The sequence below is a fragment of the Sus scrofa genome, chromosome 12 (genome assembly GCF_054392235.1).
Source record: "Sus scrofa isolate SSC_HxYL_T2T_F1_AM1 chromosome 12, Sscrofa_HxYL_maternal_Yorkshire_Landrace_v2.0, whole genome shotgun sequence".
Classification (NCBI taxonomy): domain Eukaryota; kingdom Metazoa; phylum Chordata; class Mammalia; order Artiodactyla; family Suidae; genus Sus; species Sus scrofa.
In genome coordinates this window covers 11,671,318-11,692,522 of record NC_139394.1, presented here as the reverse complement: position 1 = coordinate 11,692,522, position 21,205 = coordinate 11,671,318, and the positions used below count along the sequence as shown (strand labels likewise).

Genomic DNA, 21,205 nt, shown 5'->3' with positions numbered 1-21,205 from the left:
GGGTCAGGCCCTTGGGGGAGAATTTTGGCCCCAGGCCATGCAAATATCACCCACTAGGACTCCCCGGGGGCCGAAAGTGGAGAGGCCGGGGCTGTCTCAGGAGGGGACCTCGAGGCCTGCATCAACTCTTCTCCAAAACTAAGGAGCAAACTGTTCACTCCAAGGTTACCCGGCTGCAAAATGCAAATCTCTTTGACTCCTGCACCCTCCAAAGCCTTTTTAAAACATGTCGTTTCACCTCCACAACCTCTAAAATTTTCCTTTTTTTTTTTTCCCTCTTGCTGCCTGTGCCCACTTACCCCTCACCCCTGACCTGGAGCCCAGAATAATCTCTTACTGGAGGTTCACAAGTGGTATTCACATTCATTCGGCCCCCTCTCCACTCTGGGCCCTGATCCCTGCCAAAAGTACCTCCAAAGCACAGCTCCAAGCATATGTCTTCCTCCTGCAAAATCCTCCGCTCTGCCCTCGCTGCCCGTGGAATCTGCTCCAAACTCCTGACTCTAGCATCTCCTACTCCTAGAGCCTTCTGACGCTTTCTAGCCTTTTCCCACCAGAACCCTCCTTCCTAAGCTCCCAGCCTCTCCTCCCTACCTCATGCTCGTCTTCCTTTGGCAGGTCTTTTACGTCTCCATCTTCAGGGCCAGACTCTCAGGGACCGTCTTCTCTGAAGCCTTTCCAATTCTCCAACTGAAAACACTCATCTCTCTCACTCCTTCTATTTCTTCTATTGTGCTATTTCTTCTATTGTTCTTGCCATAAGTAACAGAGACTCAATAAATCTTTGTGGCGTGAATGAATGTGTTCCTTATCTCACCCACAGTGAGGGCGCAGCTCTGTAAGAACTTCTCTGTCTTTTTCTGGAAAGACACTTAATGGGAATCTCAGGCTCACTCAAGAGGAGTTGACGGGCGTGCTTTTTGCATAGCGTATGTTTGCTATCACGCTGAAGTTTCTAGAAATCCTGCCTGCCGTCCTTCCTGATTTCTAACTGTATCATCTCTTAAATTTCCCAGTTCTCCTGCGTCAGCACAGACTGGACTGATGCTGGGGAATTAACTTCCGTCCTTTCGGCTGAAATAACTAGTCTCTTTGGCATCTGGACACCAGTTCTCTGCCAAAAGCGAGGATGCCAAGCCCTCTTGAGCACAGCTATTTAAACAGCATGCCTTCAAATTTGTATTTTGCTACGGTCACTGGTTATGAAGCTGTCAGGAGAAACGGCATGCTCTCTGCTGTAAGAGCTCACCCCGAGGTCCCTTGGGAAGGAATTTGGTGATAATCCATTCATTAGTGTCTAATTGGTTGACCCCCTGCTCATTTTCTGGAGCTGTTCATTCCTGGGCATTTCTAGGAGATGCTGCTCCAGATGGGGAGGTATGATGGGGCACCCTGGACCCCACCACCTGGCTTAGGATGGATGATCTGCGGAGGTTCATGGTGCCCTGGCCACCTGCCCCTGGGGTCCTGAACAGTTGGAGGGAGCTGGGAATAGGGCTGTCAGGCACGCAGACACAGTTCTCTGTTGGAAACTAGTTTAGTGGTCATTGCGCTCGAGCATCGGGAGAGAGATGGAGCAACAGTGAAAGATTTCATAGCCCCGTGCTTTCTTCCCAACGAAGCTCTACATTTCTTAAAAACCTGCCTAAGATTTCTTTGGCATCTTCCTCAGCATTTGACAAAGTGCTCTCCATGCAGTAAATGTGCTATAAATAACTGATCCTTAGATGCCTGCACACTTCTCCTTCTGCAAAAACTCCATCAGACGCCAAAACACCAACCAGTATCAAAACTTGGCGGCGGGGCGGGGGTGGGGGGGGAATCTCTTGAGCCCGGGAATTGCACTAGAATTCTATCTCCGTTAGAATGGTACTCATAAGGTTACCTATTTACTTATTTATCATCTTACTCACTTTATGAATTTCCAAAAGCACTCTGCCATAAAGAAAATTACAAAAGCATTACAGCGAGTCCCTAAGGGACTTGGCTTTGGAACTAAATCTGTGCATCTGCTTGATGCATATGTCTGCTTCGATATTCTTATCCTTGACACTGGTCTTAGAAAGAACTTTTTCCTGAGTCGTTTGGATCCCGGTGGGGATGAGTTTGGAAAAAATCCTCCTTTGTCTTGTCCCATGTCTCCTGTGAGCAAGAAGGATCCAGGTTTAGTGGGACCTGTCCCCTATACAATTCGGAAGACCATTTCTAAGAAAAAAGTACAAAACTGAGTACAAAATTAGGCACGAGAAGGACTATTACTTTGGAATGAGAAAAGCTACCAACAAATTCCTAGTGCCTTGAAGATCCAGATAGCTTTTCCCCCTGAGATTTCATACTTCAACCTAGAAATACACCTGGATTGCCACCTGCCTCCCCTCTTAGCTGGCTCCCCACCCCAAGCCCACCTCATTCTTCAGCTTCCAGCACCCACAGAGGAAGCAAGAAGCCCTGGGCTGAAGCTTTGTCAGCTTTGTGGGAAAGCCACCTCTGAAAAGCAATCATGCAATTCACAACCCGGAACTATTGCCTGGGTACCTGGTATGAACCTCACTGTCAGGCACATTATTTTAGGGAAGCCAGGGGCTTTATCTAAAGGACCACCTTTCTAAAAAATTAATTTATTTTTTAAATTGAAATGAGTTGATTTACAGTTGTGTTCATTTCTGCGGTACAGCAGAGTGATTCTGTTATACATATATATACATACACACACAGTCTTTTAAAAATATTCTTTTCCATTATGGTTTATCATCAGACATTGAATATAGTTCCCTGTGCTATACAGTAGGCCTTGTTTATCATCCCATATATAACAGCTTACGTCTGCTAGCCCCCACCTCCCACCCCATCCCTCTCCCAGCCCCCTCCCCCTTGGCAACCACACACATGGTCTCCTTGGTAGAGGACCTTCTGGATTCTCCCAGCCGGCACCTGAGGATAACTCAGAACAGCAGTACTGGCTGGAGGGACTGAGGCCAAGAAGGGACCTGGTTTTTCTGGTTCCCACGTGAATGGACTTTATTTCTGAGAGCTTTGGGTCCCTTCAGGCTGCAGGTTCTCACTACTGAATTACCTAGAACAGCCCACTCTCCTCAAATACACTCAGCAGACCTGGGGGCTCGCCATCAAAATCCTGTGGCTTTTTATAAACAGGCACAGGGTGCCAACAGACGTCTGCCCTCTGCGCCATCCTACATGCTCCAAGCACACAGCCCCCGTTTCATCCCTGTCTCTTCCTCTGCCTCCCCATCTGTTTTCCTCTGTGCCTGGAGGTCCAGGGGAGATCCCGGACACTATGAGCCGGGTCTGCCAGTCACCTCTCAGACCCCAAGGGGGTCCCCAGTCCCTCCTCACCTCCTCATCTCACTTCCCGGGACAGAAATGCATGCACCCCTGGGAGTCTGGCCTTCAGCCCTGAAGGAATATCCGCTTTGGTTGGATTTTGGGCTACAGCTTGATGGTTAGGGGTAGGTGACAGGTGACAATGGTGCTGTCTCTGTAAATCAGAGTCACCATTAGTGACCCACCTGAGAGAAGGGAGGGTAAGAGAGGCAGGTCTCTCGCGCACAGTCCTGGCTCTGCCACCCACAGCTGTGTGACCTAGGGCAGGTTATTTGACCTCTCTGTGCCTCTGAAAAATAGGGATAATAAATGTACTGCCTTATGGGAGTCTTAGTGAGGATGAATTAATAGTTGCTTAGTGAGTTATCACTATGACCTCTGAGATTCCGTTTATATCGGGGGCTCCAGGCCTCATGCAGGTGGGGAGGGACGGAGGGCTGGGAAGGATTATTTGCGCTGATGCATCACTTCCCGCTTCTCTGAGCTCTGCCCGCTAGGATGAGACAAGCGCTCACGGCTGGGTTCCCTGGGATGGCCCTGGGGCGGGCTGGGTGATGGCTAGGACACGCATATCCTAATCCTGGGACCTGTGAATGTTCCCTCCTCTGACCAAAGGGACTTGCGGGGATGATTAGGTTAGGGATTGGGGATGGGGTGATGACCCTGCTTTATCTGGGTGGGCCCCCAATGTCATCCCAAATATTCTCAGAAGACAGACCCTCGGGGTGGGAGACAGAGAGCAGGGGAGCAGGCAGTGTGGCCCAGAGTTTGACACTGGAGCAGAGTGGCCTGGAGCCACCAGAGGCTGGAGGAAGCAAGGAACGAATTTTCCCCTAGAGCCTCCACGTGGATTTCGGACTTCTGCCCTCCCAAAATGTAAGGGAATAGACTTCTGTTGGGACAAGCCACCCAGTGCGTGGGGATCTGTGACAGCAGCGCTAGGAAGCAAGTCCAAGCAGCCACTGCAGCCAAGCCGCTGATGGAGCTGATGAACCACAGCTGCTCCTGAGACCAAGTCCAAGGGCCGCGCCCCAAGGAACCAACTTCTCCTCCCAGGAGCTGTCCCTGGGGGAGCTGACAGGCGTCTCCATCCCATCCCAAGTTCTGGAATGCTGCCTACTGAACCCTTTCAATGGACCTGGCTGGCCGGTAAAACAAGCTGCTATGAACACATGGGAACTCCAGTGACAGGTGGCAATTGGGAGCTCGGCCAGCGCCTCCTCTCCGGCTGTCCGGCCGGCTCCTCACCCATCTCTGGCTTTGCCTGCCACGTGCTCTTGCTTGGAGTCCTCCCACGGACACAGGCTCCTGCCAGCACCTCCTGTACACATGCCACACGCACTGGCTCACAGCCCTTTACATGCAACCTGTGAGGCAGGAACGCGGTCGGCCTTGTCTTACAGATGAGGAGACTGCCTGCGGGAGTTGGGGAACTGCTTGAGCTAGCTCAAGGTCACCTGGCTGGCGAGCGGCAGCTGCAGAGCCGCTGTGTGAACCTGGCCAACTGGCCTCTGAGGTCAAGCGCCTCATCCTCACCTTCTGTGCCTTTCACCCTGTGGTCCATGCACTGCCCTCTGACGGCTCACAAGGAAGCGCTGAGCCCAGGCTCCCCTCTGACCCCCCAGGCTCCTCCCCTGGGACCCACAGGCACGAGATGCAAGCAGGAGCTCCATCTGGATGGGGCAAGCATCGAGGGACACTTGGGGACGGTCTCACGGAAGACGTTAATTAGGGGTAGCTGGGGACTGACTTAACTGACACAGAAACCCGAGCTAAAAATGAGGAATCCTAGGTCCTTACGACCCAAAAGGTGACCTTTCTTTTTTTTTTTTTCTTCTTGGTCTTAACAAAGTGGCCAGATTTGCCCATTTTGCTCAGCCCTTGTTGATTTTGTTCTCGCTTTTTCTATTTATTTATTGTACGGCCTGAGCCAGGCCAGGGATCTAACCTGCATCCTCACAGAGACAATGTCGGGTCCTTAAACTGCTGAGCCACAATGGGGACTCCTTTTTAAAATTTTTTTTTTTTTTAGGGCCACACCTGCAGCATATGGAAGTTCCCAGGCTAGGGGTTGAGTCAGAGCTACAGCTGCTGATCTATATGACAGCCACAGCAATGCCACATCTGAGCCACATCTTTGACCTACACCACAGCTCACGGCAATGCTGGATCCTTAACCCACTGAGTGAGGCCAGGGATCGAACCTGCGTCCTCATGGATGCTAGTCAGATTCATTTCCACAGCGGGAACTCCCTGTTGCATTTTTTAGATTCCACATATAAGCGGTATCATAAGGTATTTGTCTTTCTTTTTCTGACTTTTTTTCACTTGGCATAATGCCCTCCCAGCCCATCCATGTTGCTGCAAAATGTCATTCTTTTTAATGGCTGAGTAGTATTCCATTCTATATCTATACCACATCTTCTTTATTCCTTCCTACGTTGATGGAGACATAGGTTGTCTCCATGTCTTTGCTACTGTAAATAGACCTTACTGATTCTAGATGACCTAACAGAGTGAGACAGTTGCCTATGGCACCAAGAGGGACACTCCCAGAGCTGGGACTATGACCTCAGTGAGAAACCTGCATCTCTACTCTGGCAATGATTTCCAGACCTATTGCCGAAGATGAGAGTAGCTTGGACTCCCTGGGGAAGATGGCAGGAGCAATCCCTGGTTTAAGGGACCTCTGGGTCGAGACAGGGAACTAGCAGATACCTCCTGGCGGGGCTGAGTTTCCCAGATTTGGTCCGGGGCACAGAGCTTAGCACCCAAAAGACTGACAAACCTCACCTGCTCCACGCAAACTGAAATCAGAAAGAGCTGCAAACTCTAACTTTTCTGGGAGAGTCACAGTTCCATAAAGACAGTAAAGGCTCTGAGAAGTCCTGCAGTCAGGCCTCCCGTTCAGAGGGCACTTCCTAAACCCTTTCTTTACATAGCACACGATGACCTCTTCTGGCTTATTCCTAACACATTTTGGGAAACATTAAATGTTAACACTTCACCTCAATTTCACCATGATGTGATGACTCCCAGGGCCGAGGTCCCAGAGCCGGGAGCTATATTTTTCCAAAGAATACCGCCTCCACGGTGTAGACCGGAGATTCCCAACTAAAGGCAATTTCACCTCTCAGGGTTGGCCATATTTAGACATTTTTGCATCATGGTTGGTTGGGGAAGTCCTTAGGGATGCTGCTAAACATTCTATAATGTATGGCGTCATTGAATACTATTTTATTTAATTTTCTGTTGAGTTAGCACAACAGAAAATTATCTGCCCCAAATGCCAGGAGTGCTGAGGCTGAGAAACCCTGGGCTGGAGCCACAGAATCATGAGCAAATAAAGCACTTAATCCTCTGATAATGACCTGAAAATTGCTCTGATGGATTCTGGACTCTGGACAATTTAATACTTTCCATAGACAGCATAAAAGCCTTCCTCAGGGTCTCCTACACTCCTCCTATGTCTTCTGCACAGCAAAAACTTTAAACGTTATTTAATTGTTTAACGAAAAATGGGAGTCAGCAGTGATTTAGCTGTCGGGCTTAGACCAACCTAACAAGCACGTTGATAAAATACCAACACACGCTTTACTTGCGAAAAATGCAATATTGAACCGCCGAAATGTCATAGCTTGGGCTCTTTTCATCCTCCAGCTGTACACTCTAAAGTAAATAAATATGTTTCTCACACACACGGTTAACAAATGGCAGTGACATTGGATGGTTATGGGTCCTCTTTCTCCTCCACCATTGTCCTGAGCACAGAAAACAGAAATTCGGTCTAAAGACGGGACTCAGAGTGGACTAAGAAAAAGGAGGAGTCTGACAAATCCAGACACTTCATCCTTTCATAATCTAAGGGTGACCAGAATATGCTCTTCTTCAAAAGTGTTTGAGCCTTGGAGTTCCCGTCGTAGCTCAGTGGTTAACGAATCTGACTAGGAACCATGAGGTTGCAGGTTCGATCCCTGGCCTTGCTTAGTGGGTTAAGGATCTGGTGTTGCCATGAGCTGTGGTGTAGGTTGCAGACACGGCTCAGATCCCACGTTACTGCGGCTCTGGTGTAGGCTGGTGGCTGCAGCTCTGATTCGACCCCTAGCCTGGGAATCTCCATATGCTGCAGGAGAGGCCCTAGGAAAGGCAAAAAGACCCCCCCCCCCAAAAAAAAAGTGTTTGAGCCTCGCCTTGCTCCCTGTCACACAGACATGGGCATCTGAAGGACAAGGGGCTGACTGCAGGGCGTTTAGGCTGGGGGCACATATTTTCATGGTTCATAGACAAGTTTCCTTGTGGCTTCCCCACAGATTAAATTCTTTCAAGCCCTTGGCCTGTGCACTGGTGCTAATTTGCATGATACGATTTTTTCCATCTGATTTACACACTGAGAGGATAACTGCAGAGTTTGGCCTCTTTTCCTCCTCAGCATGAGAAGTCACCCGTGGGGAAGGATAATTTATTGAGATATTAATGTGTTTTTTGTTCTTGTGGAATTTTACCCAAGGTGGCCAGACCTTGTGTTTCCTTGTCTTAGAGAATGTTTGTGATTTAACACCACGTAGAAGTTGAGACAGGCTTCCCCCTTCCTCCTCTGGTTTAAATTTTTTTTTGTTTTTTGTAAAGCCTAAACTTGGGGAAGAGATAGGCAAGAAAGGGATGGAGGTGGGCCAGAGAGTGGGAGGTGCCGACAGAAGCATAGATTTTGAGGAATGCATGCACGCCTGGGAAGGTGCATTTTAGGCACCAGAAACCCATCTCAGAAAATAATGCTGTGCTTGAGCTTGGCCTAGAAGCAACACTGCCACCCTCCAGCATGAGACCAGCTGGCCTGGAGAGTCTTCCCTAAATGTTCCATTACCTAAGACCCTGAGAACATGCCCCAACACTAGGGGACTTGGGGAAAGGAATTCCAGTGATAACTGAGCTTGAATTTCCAACCAACCTAGTAGGAAGGGGGGCTTAGAGTCCCATTTGCTGTGATTTTAGAGAGAGAAATAAATCCTTTTTTACCCTTGAACACGGAGAGCAGAATCAGGTTCTGAAGAGTAACAATTTTGGTCCTGCCATCTTGGTGGTTTAACACAGGAAAGGTTTATTTCTCACTCATGCTACTTGTCTAATGAAGGTCAGCAGGGATTCTGCTCCACAGAGTGACTCAGGAATCAGCTTGATAGACACATCAAGATCCCAGGATGGGGCCTTCAGAGTCAGCAGGGCTAGAAAAGGCGGGAACTTGAGGGTTAAGTGCTGGTTCTTGAATGCTCTGGCTGGGAAGTGATGTAGATGATTTTATTTTATTTATTTATTTATTTACTTTTTTTAGGGCCTCGCCTGCAGTATATGGAGGTTCCCAGGCTAGGGGTCTAATCAGAGCTACAGCTATGGGCCTACACCACAGCCACGGCAATGCCAGATCCGAGCCATGTCTGCAACCCACACCACAGCTCACAGCAATGCCAAATCCGTAACCTACTGAGTGAAGCCAGGGATTGAACCTGCAACCTCATGGTTCCTAACCAAATTTGTTTCCCCTGCACCATGACAGGAACTCTGATGTAGATGATTTTAACGCACATCTCATGGGCTAGAACTAGGCACATGGTTCCATCTAACTGCCAGGGGGCTGGGACACCCTGGGGGAACACATGGATTTTGGGGCCTCTGCCATAGCCTTGTAGCACTTATTTAACTTAGGATGCATCTTTTTATTTCATACTCTTTGTTTTCTTTTTAGGGCAACACCTGTGGCATATGGAAATTCCCAGACTAGGGGTTGAATTGGAGCTGCAGCTACACCACAGCCACAGCAACACCGGATCTGAGATGCATCTGCAATCTACGCTGAAGTGTGCCACAATGAGGGATCACTAACCCACTGAGCAAGGCCAGGGATTGAACCTGCATCCTCATGCACACTATGTCGGGTTCTTAACCCACGGAGCCACAACAGCTCTCTCTACCTACTACTCTTCCTATTTGCATCACAAATGTATTTGGAGGGGTCCCTTTCCCTGTATTGTCTTACTCTAGCCCCCTCCAACCTGGTGGCCAGATCATCCTTCCAGTTCCCCAAGGAGGAAATGAAGGTCTACTTGGTGGAAGTAACACCAGGTAAGGGGAAAAGCAGAAGCTAAGAGCCAGGGCTTCTGATCTCAGCCTTTTCTGCTCTTCCCCAGGGGCTGCAGAGAACGTGAGGCTTTGTCAAGGACTTATTTAGAAAGGTGGTGGAAACTCCTTAAAAATCAGGATGGCAGTGGTGGGTGGAGATGGAAACACAGAACCTGCTTATCTGTTTCCCGTTGGGAAAGTAATAACTGTACCAAGGTTTCAGGGAGATTTTTGCCAAATGGGCTGATTTCCCGACACAAACCTCTTCCTTTCCATTTGAAATACGATCACTTCCTCCTCCTCCTCGGGAGCTGTGTCGCAACAGACCACTCCTTTTCCCTCTGGGGTTAACTGGGTCCCCAAGCCCATCCTGACCTCTGAGTCACAGCTCTGGCTCAGCAGCTAGGACCTACCCAGAGATAAGGGCTTTTGAGCTGGCGTGGATGGCACGAGGGGGACCAGAAGGCAAAGGGGGTGTGGGAACCAGGTGGACCTTGGTCCCTGTGAACAGAAATCAGACGGAAGAGGAACGTGACCCCCCCCCCAAAGGCTCTACAGTCTGAATAATAATAAGGAAAATAGTTCACGCTCACCTATAGCACTTACACCGCGCCAAGCACGATTTAAGCACTTTGCAAATTTTTTCTTTTTACATGTGCACCCGCGGCATATGGAAGTTCTCAGGATAGGGGTCAAATCAGAGCTACACCTGAGGCCTACACCTCAGTCACAGCGACACCACCTCTGAGGCACATCTGCGAGCTATACCACACCTTGCAGCAACACTGTATCCTTAACCTACTGAGTGAGACCAGGAATCGAACCCGCAACCTCACAGAGACCATGTCGGGTCCTTAACTGCCTGAGCCACAATGAGAATTCTGCACGTTGCAATTTTAACTCATTGAAACGCCTCACAGAAACTCCTTATAAATAAAGTATTATTGCTGCAACCTCTATTTTAAAGATGCGGGAGCCAGATAAAGGCAGCACAAAGCAACTGCCCAAGGTCGCCCTGCTAAGAAGTGGCAGAGTCGTGATTAAACCCAAGCCTGAAATCAGAATACGGGTGAGAGATTCTACCAATCATGTTTTAACCCTCTGACTATAAAAACACAACATTTTTTTTTAGTATAAAAATTAAAAAAAAAATGTCTACAGTGTATAAGGATGATTGGGCTATTTTAAAAGCTTTTGAGGCTTATGGACAGTTTCCTCTCCAGAAAGGCCACAGCAGCCTACCCCTCCAGAGCAGCGGGATGGAAGCAGTTCTGCTTGGCCCGTCCCGTCCCTGGGCCTCGAAGGGCTGGGACTCTGAGAGCACCGCCCACTATGCTTCCAGCCCTCAAATCGCATCTAGGATTCGTTTCCTGGTCCCGATCTAAGACAGGAGGCCAAGTGAACGGGAAGGTTGAACCTCTGCCTTTGCAACCGAGTGTCCTGTGTAACGGAGCTTGTCTGAGCTCAGTGCTCATCTGAAGACGGGGTAGTCATTGCAGAGCCTCTCTGATGGGGTTGTTCGGAGGATTCAAGGAGATGGCGCCTCCTGCAGGCTTGGTGCTGAGCCAGAGGGTCAGCCGTGGTCCACGCCACCCACTCATCAGAGGCAAGGTCACAAGGGTAAAGGGTCTCCGGAAGCGGAGATCAGCCTGTTTAACTGGCTGATAAATGCTTGCGAGGAAGGGAAGGGGAGGGGGAGGGGGAGGAAGGGGGAGGGGAGGGGGAGGAAGGGGGAGGGGAGGGGAAGGCAGGCTTCCGTCAATTCAGGGTGTGTGTGTGTGTGTGTGTGTGTGTGATTTCTGAAATAGGGAGTCTAACTGGAGACTGGCCCAGGTCTGCTTTTCTCCCTGTCTGCACGCTCTAGGTATTTGATGTCGAAGTGACTGTGCAGAGATCAATAGTGTCTTTTCTCTCTGGAAGCAGCCAGTATAATTAGGCCAGGCAGGCTGGGGGCTGCACGGGTGTTTCTCCCTGGCATCTGGGAACCGTGAATGCTGCTTCCTTCTCCTCCTCTTCCATCTAGGCAGGCATCAAACATTAATGAATAAGAGTGGCTATTGATGGGTATCAAATAATCCATACGGAACATCAAAGAATAACCAGCCAGTGATCCTGGACCTATGGGGGACCCAGGGCTGTAGAGCCAGGCCCCCTGCTCCGTATGTGACACCCGTAACCTCACTCTGCCCTCTTGGCACCCCTTAGGGTAGGCATTACCACCTACTTTACAGAGCAGGAAACTGAGGCTGGAGGAAATGAGCCTCAGATCTCTCAATGCTTACAGAGCAGACTCAGGATTTAAACCCACAACTGCCTAACCACAGAGCCTCTGAGGTCCTCTTCTAGTCATTCAGTTACCAAACACTTATTCAGCACCTGTTAAGAGCAAGCACCATTTTGGACACTGGGGTGACACTGCCAAAGAAGCAAACTAGCATCCGTCCTGTTCGTTTCCCACAGCTGCGCTCACAAATGACCTTGAACATGGTGGCTGTACAGAAATTGATTTTTGGAGTCCTGGAGTCCACCAGTTGGAAATCACGGTGCCAGCAAGGCCGTGCTCCTTCTGCGGGGCTCCATGGGAGAATGAATGCTTTGCTTCTTCCAGCTCCAGGGGCTGCTGGCATTCCTTGGCTTGTGACCACATCCCTCCTGTCTCTGCCTTCTGGGTCACAGCATCTCCTCCTTTTGTGTCTGTGTCTCATCTCACTCTGCTTTTCTTTTATAAGGACACCTGTCATAGGATTTAGGGCACACCCAGATAATCTAGCCTGATTGCCCATATCTCATGATTCAACTTCATTACAAAGAGATTCTGCAAAGAGATTTTTTTTCCCCAGATAGGATAACTGGTGTCACGTTCTAAGGATCAGGGTGTGGCTACATCCATTCCATTCAATACATCCTTAAAAAGCTTTCAATCTAGGGAGGATATACGCTAAGCACATTGATCAATAAAAGAGTATTAAGTCATGTCAAGGGCTCTGGTGAAAATAAAGCAGAGCTGGTAAAGGAGGGACCCTTTTAGGTTGGAGGGACAGGAAAGATTTCTCTGTATGGGCAGTTTTGCAAGTTGACCTGGAGGATAAGAAAGAGTCTGCTGATCATCTCTGGGGAGGGGGCAAGTGTCCTGGCCCATCTTCTTGTTTATTTATACCTTAATGAGTAAATACTTGGGAGTGAGGTAGGCACAGCGCCCCCTGCCAGGAAAGCGAGGAAGAAGCACTTTTCATCCATGCAGATAAAGTGGTTATACTGTCAACCAATTATATGAAGCCTAAACAGACCGCTAGCTCTGCCCCTGCCAGAAAGAAGGGCTGCAGATCAATTGCTATAAATCCAAGCTCATCATTTTCAGCCGACCTCCCCAGACCTCTCAGTGGATCTACAGCTAATAACAGAACGGAACGCCACCTCACTCAGGCATCTGGGGTGTACATTTTGCAACGAGTTTAACCCCGAGGGGCCATTGGTAAGTGCCAATGCTCAGATTAGCCACCCAAGGCTTGCTTTATTGATGGTCCTTTTCACCTAAGGTGGGCATCAGCTTATAATCTATTTTAGTACTTTTCCAGCCCAATATTTTGCAGTCACATACAGTTCTGATGTATTGATTAGCTGTCAGCTCACCTGTCATAGCAGATCCCAAAGCACTGTCTTGTGGAGAATCCAGCCTGCCCTCAGCCCTTCAGCTCCTCTCTGGACAGAGTCGGCAGCTTGGGTTCACTCACCTATCCCTTTGGACTCCCTGACCTTCATAAAGAGCCTTTGTTCCTACCTCAAGTTCAGTTAATTACCAGATCTATTTCTCTGTCCTGAATGACAACCTTGACAAGCCACCCTGCAGGCACTGCCAGGGGTTTTATCCTAAATGCACTGTCATTCCTCGTGTATCCCAAGCTATAGCAGAGAGAAAAAAAAAAAAAGCTGTTGTGTAAATGATAAAATACTCCTTTTATATAAATAAATCTTTTTTTTTTTTTTTTTGGCTTTTGTCCTTTTTTAGGGCCACACACGCGGCATATGGAGGTTCCCAGGCTAGGGGTCTAATTGGAGCTGTAGCTGCCAGCCAACATCACAGCCACAGCAACGCCAGATCTGAGCCTTGTCTGCGACCTACACCACAGCTCACGGCAACGCCAGATCCTCAACCCATTGAGTGAGGCCAGGGATTGAACCCGCAACCTCATGGTTCCTAGTTGGATTCGTTTCCACTGAGCCACGAAGGAAATGCCTAAATAAATCTTTTATGTTAATCTTTTATGGGAATGACAAAACAATCTTTCTATTAAAAAATAAAATGGCAACTGTATGGCCTTTGTATTTGTAAGGAGACTGTAGTGTAGTGGCTGCATGGAGCTTCCCCAAAAGATATGTCTGTGACCTAATCTCCAAAACCTGTGAATGTGACTTTATTCGGAAAAAGAGTGTGTGCAGAGGTAACTAGGGATCTGGAGACGAGATTGTCTTGGATTATCCAGGTGAGTCCTAAACCCAATGACATGTGTCCTTATAGGAGAGAGACACAGGGAGGGGAGCAGAAGACAGAGACACACAGAGACAAAAGAGGAGGTGACATGATTAAGGAGGCAGAGACTAGAGTGATGCAGCCATAAGCCAAGGGATGCTGGCAGCCCTTACGAGTTGGAAGAGGCACAGGATGCATTCTCCAGTGTAGCCTCTAGAGGGCGTGCTGCCCTCTGCCACACCTCGATTTCTGATTTCAGCCTCCAGCGCCCTGAAAGAATAAATTTACGTTGCTTTGAGTCCCCAGCAGGGACTTTAAGCAGTGGCAATTTGTCACCGCAGCCCTAGGAAACAAACACAGTGACTGAATTCCCTTTTCAGAACCTGGTCAGGAAATGCCCAGAGATCTGATGGCTTAAAGACTATAGACTTCCAGCTTCCTAGAAGTGGGATGTCTCAGGCACCCAGCTGTTGCCCTGCAGCTCCTAAAAGGTTCTCTGACAAGGAGTCCAAGCCACTGAGGCAGAAAAGTCTGTGGTATAAAAGCCATCCTTGATGGAATACTTAATTTTCTGATAGCAAATAACACTAAAAGATCTCAGTTTCTCAGCATTATGATATAATCACAGAATGATTACGATTGTCATAAGTGTGGAGCCTGGATTTTCCCGTGTTGCTTTTTTTTTTTTTTTGTCCTTTTGCCATTTCTAGGGCTGCTCCCACAGCATATGGAAGTTCCCAGGCTAGGGGTCTAATCAGAGCTGTAGCCGCCGGCCTACACCCCAGCCACAGCAACTCAGGATCTGAGCCACGGCTGCGACCTACACCATAGCTCACGGCAACGCCAGATCCTTAACCCACTGAGCAAGGCCAGGGATCGAACCGGCAACCTCATGGTTCCTGGTTGGATTCGTTAACCACTGAGCCACGACGGGAACTCCCTCCCCTGTGTTGCTTTGAGGCCATGGAATATGGCACCCAGGGAGTTCTTGTCCATTTCAGTGGCATGTTATCTGAGAGGTCTGGCCTCTGAGGGTCTCATGACAAGCAGCACTTGTGGCTCCTGACAAGTTTTTTCATCAGGGGTTGTACATGGAGTTCACTGGACAACTGAAGCCTCACCACCCTGGGGGGATGCCAGGGGCTGCTGCTTTATAATAAAATACAGACCGACTGGACATCTTTCCATGGGAATATGCAGGTCAACCTCTTACTGGCAGTAAAGACCACACTTTTTCAGTAATGAACTAATTACAGACTGTTTAAGGGAGCTTCGGGAACTCGAAAGGACTCTGCATATCCATGGTGTTAACCATATGAACATTTACCACTAGGGTTCAGAGTGACCTGTTAGGAAACTAAAGCAAAGAGCCCACAGGGCCTAAAAGAGCTCTCTCCGCCCCCCCCCTTTTTTTTTTTTTTTTTTTTTTTTTGGTTTTTGTCCTTTTAGGGCCGCTCCCGCGGCATATAGAGGTTCCCAGGCTAGGGGTCTAATCAGAGCTGTAGCCGCCAGCCTACCCCAGAGCCACAGCAATGCCAGATCTGAGCCATGTCTGCGACCTACACCATAGCTCATGGCAACGCCGGATCCTTAACCCACTGAGTGAGGCCAGGGATCGAACCTGCAACCTCAAAGTTCCCAGTCGGATTTGTTTCTGCTGCGCCATGATGGGAACTCTCTAATGCTCAACTGATCATAAGCACTGGCCAAGCCATGGAGGGGGGATAGTTCTCAGAGAGCAGAGACTGCTCTCATTAGTGATAACTGAGAACGGGGGCAAGGGGAGCAGGAAGCTTGGGTTTTAGACACATCAATTTTTGAGAAAAGAAGAAAAGAAGTCCACTCTATCACTGTATATAAATCAGTTGTTCTCAAGTATTTTTCCAATAGAAATCTTACACAGACTCCCCAGTGTATAAAATAGTTTATTGCTATAAAATCAAATCTACATGGTCAAATATGAAAAATTATTTTTAAAAGTTAATAAGAACAAGAGGGGTAATAGGATTATGAGATCGAGCACTTAAAATCAAGAGGATTAAAGGACAGGAATAGTCTTATTTCAGTACCCAATTAATTTCTGCGAATTAATTTGGAAGCAGAGTATAAACAGTCCTGATAAATACATAAGTAGTTGGGACAGGAAACAGTCTTTAGCAGCTCACCTTCCAATCTCAGGATACTCCTCGATGAAACAAAAATGGGAGGAGAAGCCATCTGTCTACACAAGTTATCACTGACATTAATCTCAATGTCCCACGAGCGCAAAACCCAACCAGGTGTCGGTTTTCTCATATGGCGTCAAAATCACCTCAAAGTATCTGCTTTCCGAATGTAATTCATCATTTGCAGAGCCTGGGAAACACCTCCAGGAACCGTGGACACTCATGACACCCACTTGAAGAATGCTTGTCCATAGTTTCACTGTGACGGACTTGGAAGAATCAGTCCTGGTTGAGGATGGGCGAGACTTGGAAAACCGCTGCAGGAGTCTTCAGGGACCACAGACTCACCCTTTTCATTTCCAAAGGAAGAACATAAGTGAGCCTAAAGGAGGCACGTGCTTCCCTTGAGGGTGAACACACAGGTATCTTGGCTCTCAGTGGAGCTGACAGGAGAAAGAGACCGGAGCCCATTAATGGGCCCACATCGATTTCCTCTTTCCGTCTCCATGAAGAGAGCATGGTCGATTTAAGAGAAAGCCCAAACAAGTAAAGACTCCTATCCTCTTGCCAGAATTTTAATGGTTGGTGTAAAAGTTCTACCGATATTAAGACTGTTATGAATGAACTTTTTTAAAAACCACAGTAGAACTCCAGAATAGGGATTACAGGAGTTAGACTGCAGCAGGCATAAATTGGGAAACTTTCTAGCATCACTCTGGTCACAGAAGCTCTTCTAGGTCACTTGAGGTCTGGGCACCCAGCCGGGTTTGGGGGAACTGCTCTTCCCAACAGGAGCCACGTAGCTTGAATGAAGAGTTCCACGGAGAGTTTCCAATGACTCCGCCCCGCCCCAGAATCTGTGATTGGTTGAGGCGTGGGCGTGGGCCTCGAAACTGGACCAGTCATAACCCTGTACAGTCTAGCTGTATTCCCAGACTTGACCAATCCGCATCTTTACGCAGAATCTTTCTTTTTGGGAAATCCGAGAAGCCCTTTTCTCCTTCTGGGCCCAGGGCTGTCGGGAAGGATTAAGACAGGCAGATAGACTAAGCATAAGGAGAGTAGAGACAGATGACTGGGTTCTGGTTCCTTGATTTTCTCCATTTCCTTTCCTGCTTGCGCTGATGGGAGTTGGGTTTCTGTCCCCTGAAATCAAAGTATCTGACCAAAGAGCATTGGCAACACTTTGCACACATAATGTACTCTTTCCTATGAAAATAAATATATGCACAGAATGCAAAGTATGCATCAAACTTAAGGGAAGCTGAACTCAGTAAGATCCAAAAAACAAAAAACTGCAATGAGGCAGTGGTTGATAAGCATCTTAATTTGATTATGAAATTGTGACCGGTCAATCTGACTTTCTCTAATATCTTTCAGTGCTCAGAGGAGCACAGAAGGCATAAAGAAGCAATGGCTGGTTGTGCAGAATTTTTAACTCAGCGTGAAAAGACAAGAGCCGAGCTGTGAGTGTCAGTACATACGCCTTCCCCTCAGGATTTGTAACTATTCAGCCACTGAAGAAAATGGATCAGAAATATAAAAATCCCATTTAAAACTGATGAAACCGAGACCCTGTGGGACACTTGCATTGGCCAGGAGAGACGGTCTGTCCCTTGGTACAGACTCCGTTTTGGGGAGCATCATCAAAACTATTTACCCACAACCTACAGAGCTTGACCCGGATGTAGACAGTTGAAGGCAAGTTTTCTGAGAGCTGAACTTGACTTCCCAGGGCTGAACAGCTCTGATTTTCTTCCGCCAGCAGAGCTCTTTTCTAACCCATCCACCTTTTCCAAGTTTTCTAAAACCTTCTCTCTTCCCAGGCCACCTTGTTTTTATGGTCCAGTGTCTCAGCTCTTGTGCCCCTGTGCCAACCACTCCTTAAGTTTCTCTTTTACTCTCCATATTTTGCTGAATTTTATTACAGGCTCTTGGCGTCTTAGGAACCACAGCTTTCCACTGTTTTCTAGTCCCCGTTTCTATTCCACTTTGCAAAGTTATCTGTGTTACTAAGGAATCTAATAAAATAGGCCTTTTTCTGGTTCTTCACTCTGCTTCTTGCTCAAGCCAAATTACACTGGCTGTCTCCAGTTCTTGGCTTCCAAGGTCAGCCTCCAGGGATCGAAAGTCCTGGATGCTGGCATCTCCAAGGCACTCAAACTCAGTTCTGATTTCACATTTCAACCATAGGACATCCTGCCAAGTGACAGGCCATAAAAACCACTAAACCCTTTCTTCCCCCCCATACTATGGCTTTCACTAGGCATATATGTGTGTGCCTGCCTAGAATAACAGGTACCCAGATGCTCTTTCTTCCTAGGAACTTCTGCTCCACTAACGCAGCAGCTGTTAAACTGGTATCCCCACTCAGCTTTGAGCCATGCAAAAGCCTGCTTCAGCAGGATCCACAGGCTCTCATCAGCCTCCAGTTTAATGAATAATCACAAGAAAAACACAGGTCAGCACCTACCCAGGGGTGGGCAGGGATTTGGCTAAGTCAGGCTCTCTCTGGGTTTCCTGCTTTTCTTTAATGCATGACTTCTTGGCTGCTCTTTCTCAGAAAGCTCAGGAAGCTGAGGAAATTCTCTCTTCTTGGCAAATGACACCTTCTCAACTTTTCTTCAGGGCTTTTTTATTTTTTTGGCAATTGATTTTATTTACACTACTGCGATAGAAAGAACATCCCAAATCCCAATTTCTGAAGGTCTCGGCGGGTTGGCTTTGCCTTAGACTTCTATGGGGGGGGGGTTATAAGTGGGGTGACTTTACAGTTTAGGTTGGTTCTGTTCAAGGCTTTCTTCCCCCCCCAGTAGGTAATAGGCCATTGACTAACAGCCCCCAAATCCTGATGTCATCAGTCCCCAATTATTTGTTCCTCAGATATGTGCTCTGGCTGTCCCCTCTGGGAAACTACAAAACCGGCGTATTTGTGTGACCATGTGCCAACTGAGGGCGCTTCATGCCGGGAGCAAGCAGCCATTCATGCTCACCTGAATCTCAGCTGCCGTGAAGCTGGACAGTGCACAGTCCTAACAACTAATGACACAGAGAGGAGACATCTGGTCAGGGAGGGACCGGAGTGGGTGGAGGTGGTGGACGGAGTCTTTTCAGAAGAGGAAAAGCAAGGACCCGTGGACATCCAAGGATGCGATGCACCACGGTGGAGCTGATGATTAGAGAGCTTGGATTCTAGGTTTGCTAGCTGCCTGCCTTCAGAAGACCAGTTATAACCACCTCCCATCCCATTTTCTCTATAATATGAAGCAAAAAGCAGTGCCGAATGTGTTTTCTATGCTGTGTAACAGACTACCACCAACCTAGTGGCTCTGAATAACACCCATCCAGGAGCTCCCAGAGCTAGAGGTCAAAAATCCAGCTTAGCACAGGCTTTGCAAGGTTGAAGTTACGTCGTTGGCCAGGTTTTGTTCTCGTCCGGAGGGTTTGAAGAAGAATTTGCTTCCATGCCTCATTCCTGTTGTCGGCAGAATTCACTTCCTTGGGGTTGTAGGACCGAGGTCCCTGTTTCCTGGTTGGCTTGCGGCCGGGGGCCCATCTCAGATCCGGAAGGTCACTCGCCTCTCCTGCCAGAAGGCCCCTTCCATCTTCAAGTTGGTGATGGTACCCCCAACCCTACCATACTTGGAGTGTCTGACTTCCTCTTCTTCAACCAGCTGGAGAAAACACTCTGCTTTTAAAGGGCTTGTGTGATTGGGACCTGCAAACGTGGATGACTCCCCTAGCCCAAGGTTAACCCATCTGGGACTTTAATTACGTCCGTCAAATCCCTTTAGGGCAGTACCTCGACCAGCATTGGATCGGATAATGAGGAGGTGTGTGTACATCCGGCCCTGGCCCCCAGGGGGTGCATCCTGGAATCCTGCACCTACATCCAGAGAAATTGTGAGGCTTGAGTTCGCAAGGGTTGTGTGGATCAGGCACAGACCCAGCATGCCATCAGGGAGGAAGATTTGCATGCAAAGAACTAGACAGTTGAAGTCCCAGATGGATAAGCACTTGGTTAGGATGAAAGGAGGGTGTCAGGGGTTGGGAGCAATGGAACAGCTGATAAACATTGTCTGGATTTTGGCCCAGGGGCTTATTTGGATGTAACTGGAAACAGGACGTGTCCGTCCTCCTGGGATGAACGCATGGGTATCCTCCCTGATTTAGGCCTTTGCTGCGGTCATGGCAGCAAGGACTGGGCTTTGGAATGAAGGCGAAGGAGTCTGTAAATGGCCTCTGGATTGGCCCTTTCAGAAACCATCTGCTTGGAGCTTTTAACTCTGAGAGGAGTGGAGAGGTTTCCTCCAGTTACAAGTCCTGGGATTTGGAAACCACTAAAATAATAGCTTTTCCCCAAACCAGCCAAGCAAGGCTCTAATTGGGAGAGAAGAGAAATGGAAGTCCAGATTCCCACTCCCTCGGCTGACCATTTACAGGTTGTGGTTGAGGTCCCTTTTCAGATCCAAGGAAGCCGTTTCCTTTCTTAGCCTGGCATCACTGGTGGAAGAATCAGACAATGGGCCAGGGTCCTGCTGACTCTGCATGAAAGACAAATGGCCTGCATCCATGAGTAAGAACCTGGACTTTTATCCACTCTGCTAGTTGAACTGCCTGTTCCCAATAAATCTGTGCTCCAAATGATCTGGGGCCAGCTTGAGATAAGCAGGAAAGAGATAAAAAGGAGAGGGTGGGAATAAGGAGATTTTATCCTTCATTCCTCAGATGCCACGGTAGGAAGGAGCTTGTCCTCCAAAAATTTCAAGATTAGACCATTTTCTTGTTCAGCTGAATTCTTTTTCATCTCCTCTGGCTCTCTCTCCCCACTCCCCTCTATCTGTTTTGGCTTCTGGATCTTCTCAAAGCTTCTCCAGAAACACTGGAGCCAATTTACTCCTCTTAAACAACTGTCATTTTTGCAAAGCCGCACAGTCTCTTTGCTGTGATTTTCAAAGAGAGACTCAGGGCCAGGCTTTCTTCAGTGACGGCAAGTAGGCAGGAGGGGAGGGAAAGCCAGGAGCTTCTGATGGAGGGGAAAACACACACACACACACACACACACACACACACACACACACACGTTTGAGAAATGCTGAATCGGTAATTACAGGAAAAT

General features: G+C 48.3%; 1 protein-coding gene and 1 long non-coding RNA gene across 3 annotated transcripts in view; one reads left to right on the top strand and one right to left on the bottom strand.

Annotated features, from left to right (window-relative positions):
• Positions 1 to 21,205, bottom strand: part of FAM20A (FAM20A golgi associated secretory pathway pseudokinase) — a 50,788-nt gene that overhangs the window by 25,133 nt on the left and 4,450 nt on the right. The window contains exon 1 of one of the 2 annotated variants that reach the window (XM_005656933.4): positions 595 to 981. The exons of the other annotated variant lie outside the window; for it this stretch is intronic. Coding sequence (XP_005656990.1) covers positions 595 to 599 — 5 coding nt within the window. The 5' untranslated portion in view covers positions 600 to 981. Of the gene's footprint in view, positions 1 to 594; positions 982 to 21,205 lie in introns of those variants that run through there. 2 annotated transcript variants of the gene reach the window in all.
• On the top strand, positions 15,329 to 21,012 carry LOC146398042 (uncharacterized). Its single transcript, XR_014820902.1, has 2 exons — positions 15,329 to 18,547; positions 18,970 to 21,012. It is a non-coding gene; the product is annotated as an uncharacterized LOC146398042 (long non-coding RNA).